The 5,130-nt window shown below is 47.1% G+C and overlaps 1 protein-coding gene across 1 annotated transcript; it reads left to right on the top strand.

The window, feature by feature from the left end:
- Dusp6 (dual specificity phosphatase 6) lies at nt 1-4,907 on the top strand. The gene is made up of 3 exons (XM_048358508.1): nt 1-1,440; nt 2,005-2,442; nt 3,403-4,907. Exons 1-3 carry the CDS (start codon nt 1,041-1,043, stop codon nt 3,708-3,710), a joined length of 1,146 nt encoding a protein of 381 aa, XP_048214465.1. The 5' UTR covers nt 1-1,040; the 3' UTR covers nt 3,711-4,907.
- The last annotated feature ends 223 nt before the right edge of the window (nt 4,908-5,130 follow it).

A 5,130-nucleotide genomic window follows, 5' to 3' on the forward strand; every position in this document is an offset into this window, starting at 1 on the left:
GGTCACTAAAGCCCAGGCGGTTCACCCAGTCCCAACACAGCTTCGCTTAAAAGAACATCAGAGCAAACAGAACAGGGCTTTTAAAACAGGCAAACAAATGCCACACACTGCCTAAAGGAGGGCCGGGAGGGGTTAAGGAGGATTGGATCCAAGTGAGTTTGAAGGGAATAAAAAGGGAAAAAGAACAAGTTTTCCTCAAGCTAGCTTGAGAGCACAAGCGTCGCGAACGAAGGCTTTTGTGCATGCTAATTGCTCCATTTGTGCGCAAAAGTTCCGACGCGAAGTGTGAACTCTCAACAGAAGGAAACATGAGACACTGAAGTGCCCTGGTTTTTGTGGCCTGCTCCTCCTCCACCACCGCCTCCTCTTCTTTCTCCTTCCTCCCGCCGAGCCCGCTGTTGCAGCTTGTTTGCACTGGGGCTTATCCGGAGCGGAAATTCCTTTCCGTTTTTGTGAATGACAAACTCATTAACAATTCATCAACACAACCTGTTCCAGCCGGCCCGTCCCCACGGCAACAGCCCCTTCCGCAGCGCGCTCATTGGCTGGCCGAGAGAATGTATCCATTGAGACGCTCGCTGTTTGTATCCATTGAGGAGCTGCCTCGCGCTGGGGGTGTGCTCGAGCTGAGTGAGTCCTAGGAACAAATCCAGGTTTGAATAATCCGGAGAGAAAGACAGCGGGGTAGATTTGAGGTGCAGCCTTGGAGGGAGGGATTAAGAGCCGCTGGGGATTTTGTGTTTGTTTGTTGTTTTTTTTTCCCTTCCTCTCTCAGTGGCTTAGAGTCCGAATTAATTGGATTTCATTCACTGGGGAGGAACAAAACTGAGCAGCTTCATTGAGGGACGTTCATTGACTCCTAGAGCGAACGGCTGCAGCCGGTGCATTGGGACCGCCGGCTTCCCTCCGCTAGGGTAAGGCGAGGCGGTATTAGATCCCGCCCGGAGAGCGGCGGCTTGGTGCAGCGGCGCGCTCAGCCTATGCCTGCCCGGAGGGGCGTCTGGTAGGCAATCCGCCCTCGTTCCGCAGCCTCGACCCCCATGATAGATACGCTCAGACCCGTGCCCTTCGCGTCGGAAATGGCGATCAGCAAGACCGTGGCGTGGCTCAACGAGCAGCTGGAACTGGGCAACGAGCGGCTACTGCTGATGGACTGCCGACCCCAAGAACTGTACGAGTCGTCGCACATCGAATCGGCCATCAACGTGGCCATCCCGGGCATCATGCTGCGGCGCCTGCAGAAGGGCAATCTGCCGGTGCGCGCACTCTTCACGCGCGGCGAGGACCGGGACCGCTTTACCCGGCGCTGCGGCACCGACACGGTGGTGCTGTACGACGAGAACAGCAGCGACTGGAACGAGAACACGAGCGGCGAGTCTGTGCTCGGGCTGCTGCTCAAGAAGCTCAAGGACGAGGGCTGCCGGGCTTTCTACCTGGAAGGTACGCGCGCCGGGGCAGGGCGAGGGTGCAGGGCCGGGGGCTTGGAAATGATGGTTACTTCCCCCCCCCCCCGGGCCGCTTCTGAGTAAGTCATGGGCTTGTGGCCGGCGAGGTAGTTGGAGCTTTCCACTCGGGAGGACTGGGCCCGCGTGGTATCCTCCCAGCACCCCTAGTTTATCTTCAATCTTGGGTTTTCAAACCCAGAATATCCTCTTACTGCTGTTCAATTTTTTTTTTTTTAGTTTAACATTTGTAGAACCAAAGACATTGTTGGGGGGTGATGGAGATTGGCACTTGCTAGGCACCCCCTCTTCCAAATATTCAGCAAAGTTGCCATTTTGTGCGTTTCCGCACTTAAAAAGAATTAAGTGTTTCCCCGGGGAAGCGGCCCCCATTGGTTACATTTTCGAATGTGCATATTCAATTGTATTTCTCTTTTATGTCCTGGGCACCCATGATGGTGAGGGGGTCTTGGTTGTTTCCTGTACCCAGCTGCGGATCTCACAAGCTGTGAAAATTACTACGGCTTCTCGGGTTACAAGATTGCTTTTCTTGTTCTGGCAGGTGGCTTCAGTAAGTTCCAAGCGGAGTTTGCCCTGCACTGCGAGACCAATCTAGACGGGTCATGTAGCAGTAGCTCGCCTCCACTGCCAGTGTTGGGGCTCGGAGGCCTGCGGATCAGCTCCGACTCTTCCTCAGACATCGAGTCTGACCTTGACCGAGACCCCAATAGTGCAACGGACTCGGATGGCAGCCCGCTGTCCAACAGCCAGCCTTCCTTCCCTGTGGAGATCTTGCCCTTCCTATACTTGGGTTGTGCCAAGGACTCTACCAACTTGGACGTGTTGGAGGAATTCGGCATCAAGTACATCTTGAATGTCACCCCCAACTTACCCAATCTCTTTGAGAACGCAGGAGAATTCAAATACAAGCAAATTCCGATCTCGGATCACTGGAGCCAAAACTTGTCCCAGTTCTTCCCTGAGGCCATTTCTTTCATAGGTGAGACTTAACAGTCTTTGCTTTGACTTTAAATGCAAAAAGCCTAGCCATTCCGAGTTTCAGCTGTAAACCATTCCAGTTGCTTGCTAATTTGTTAAGACTGCAGGTCTCTAATTTTTTTTTGGAAGGTCCCTAAATTCAGGTGTGCTAAGAAAAAAATGTTTGGATGTAGCTGGAGGCCACAGGTGTATTTGAAACATGGTTTCCACCCCCTGTAAAACTTAGTCATTTGAAAAGAGGACAAGAGTTCACAAAGCAGATCCCCCTTTCCTCCCCAGTCCACTAGAGGTGGCCTTGCAAACAATAATCAGCATTATAATGGCTTTATAATTTTTAAAGATCTAGAAGTTATTCTAGGACACCCAAGTTCGTTGTTGGAAAGCTGCATGAATGTTCACTGTTATCCAGTCAGAATGATAGTGTGATACTGGTAACTGAGTCTGGGTAACCCGATCACAGCAGGAAGAAGTGTGGGCTGGAAGCCTGAGAGAAGTGAATCTCCAGGCATTGTAGTGCATTTCCTATTACAAAGGAACTCATTTTCAGGCCATGTCGACATCCTGTTCCTCCTAATGGGCTGTCCCCTGTGACTTCCCTCTCTCTTTTAAAATGCCTGAATACCTCCATTGTTAGCAGCACAACAGTTGGAGAATAATTTAATAGACCCTTGCAGTCTGCTTGTCTGTACAAAGTGCATTCCCCACCACATTGCAGGCTTCTGGTATTCACAAGCTGAAGCAAAGAATGCACACATTAAGAATTTTTTTGTTGTTGGTAAAGGCTTAATACAAAAGCTCCCTTTTCAGAAAATATCTGAAATATGCAATTGTGTCCAGTGTACATGTTTATCATGAATATATTTTTCTTATGCCTTCAGCATCTCCTTTAATTCAGATTTTAGGCTGATCATTCACAAAGAGTTTTCAGTCTAATGAAATCTTGCTTCTCTTTTGTTTACAGATGAAGCCCGGGGCAAAAACTGTGGTGTCTTGGTGCATTGCTTGGCGGGCATCAGCCGCTCAGTCACTGTGACCGTGGCTTATCTTATGCAGAAGCTCAATCTCTCCATGAATGATGCTTATGACATTGTCAAGATGAAGAAATCCAACATCTCCCCTAACTTCAACTTCATGGGCCAGTTGCTAGACTTCGAGAGGACCCTGGGACTCAGCAGCCCCTGTGACAACCGGGTGCCAGCACAGCAGCTCTACTTCACCACCCCTTCCAACCAGAATGTGTACCAGGTGGACTCCCTACAGTCCACGTGAAAGGCACCACACCTGTCCTTGCTGGGAGTTTCCAATTCCTTCAGTAGTTTCTCTTGGCAGCACTAGCTGGGCTGCTTTCTTTGTGTGGCCGCAGGTGTCAAAATGTCACCAGCTGTCTGTATTAGACAGGGTTACCAAGTGTGGAATTGGTTATTTACAAAGAGAGATTTGCTCCATTCTCTATGGAAGAACAGGACATGCTGCCCGGATACAGACAGTAGGTTTGCTCTGCACCCAAGTGTACAGCCTACCCTGTGCTGGGACTGGAATTCAGGACTTCCAGGTACATAGGGTAGGACCAAATGGTAGGGTTTAGAAGCATGTGTTCTGTAGGGCCTTGTATGGCTGTTTCCTTTTGCATCTGGAATTACCTATATTGTCTTCAATGAAGACTGATTCAACTTTGCATTTAGTGGAGCCAAAGAGAGATTTCAGCTCTGTATTTGTAGTATCAGTTTGGAAAGGAAAAACTGATACTCCATTTGATTATTGTAAATATTTGATCTTCAATCACTTGGCAGTATTTGGACTGTGTTGTTGTTTTGTTTTTTTTTCCTTTGGGGTTAGAAGAAATCCAAAGGGAGAAAAGCAGTATGCCACATCTTAAGACAAAATACAGGGGGAAAAAAGGAATTTTTTTTTTTCTCTTTTCTAATCCAAAGGGTTACTTGCAAGCATGCACGACTTATACCAACCAGTTCTGAGAACATTTTCATGGACATATTATCACTAAGAACTTGTTATGGTGCAGTCTAAAGTTTTTTCACATATATGAAGTCTGATCATTGTGATTTTTTTCTCTTAATGTAGTTTAACTATGCCTTACCTTTGTATATACTTTGACTTGTGTTGTGTCAATCAAAAGGGGGGTTATCTTGGAAAGACACCAAAATCATGGGCTCACCTTTTTTTTTTTTAACTTCAGCTGTGCTAAACAGTATATTACCTCTGTACAAAAATTCTTCAGGGAGTGTCATCTCAAATGCAATACTTTGGGTTGGTTCCTTTCCTTTTTAGAAAGAATTTGTATAAAACTGGAAGTGTGTGTGTGAGCATGGGTATCCAAATTTGGTAGGTGGGATGCATCTGATTGTGGATAAGAGAGTTGCTCCAGATGTTCGTGGTGTAAAGTTTTGAGCTGGAATTTATTATAAGAATGTAAAACCTTAAATTATTAATAAATAACTATTTTGGCTATTAAGTGTCTGCTGTCTTCTAAAAATTCTTCAGTTGTACCTCTATGAGTATAAACAGTCCTGTATACACACAACACTTTCTATGAGTATAGATGGGGCCTATTTAGTGTCATGCCCCTTCCCCATAGTATATACCTTACTGAGCTATAAGATTTGCACATTCATGAATAGCTAGTTTTAAAACTGCCAGAATAACAAGGTGATAACCACCTGTTCATCTCTCT

Source organism: Perognathus longimembris, chromosome 1, assembly GCF_023159225.1.
Source record: "Perognathus longimembris pacificus isolate PPM17 chromosome 1, ASM2315922v1, whole genome shotgun sequence".
NCBI classification, from domain to species: domain Eukaryota; kingdom Metazoa; phylum Chordata; class Mammalia; order Rodentia; family Heteromyidae; genus Perognathus; species Perognathus longimembris.

What these genes read in the sequence shown, in the direction of transcription:
- Dusp6 (XM_048358508.1), top strand. Translation starts at nt 1,041, where the DNA reads ATGATAGATACGCTCAGACCCGTGCCCTTCGCGTCGGAAATGGCGATC. An exon ending in CCGGGCTTTCTACCTGGAAG is followed by an intron (nt 1,441 to 2,004) that starts GTACGCGCGCCG and finishes TTGTTCTGGCAG; the next exon opens with GTGGCTTCAGTAAGTTCCAA. An exon ending in TGAGGCCATTTCTTTCATAG is followed by an intron (nt 2,443 to 3,402) that starts GTGAGACTTAAC and finishes TTTTGTTTACAG; the next exon opens with ATGAAGCCCGGGGCAAAAAC.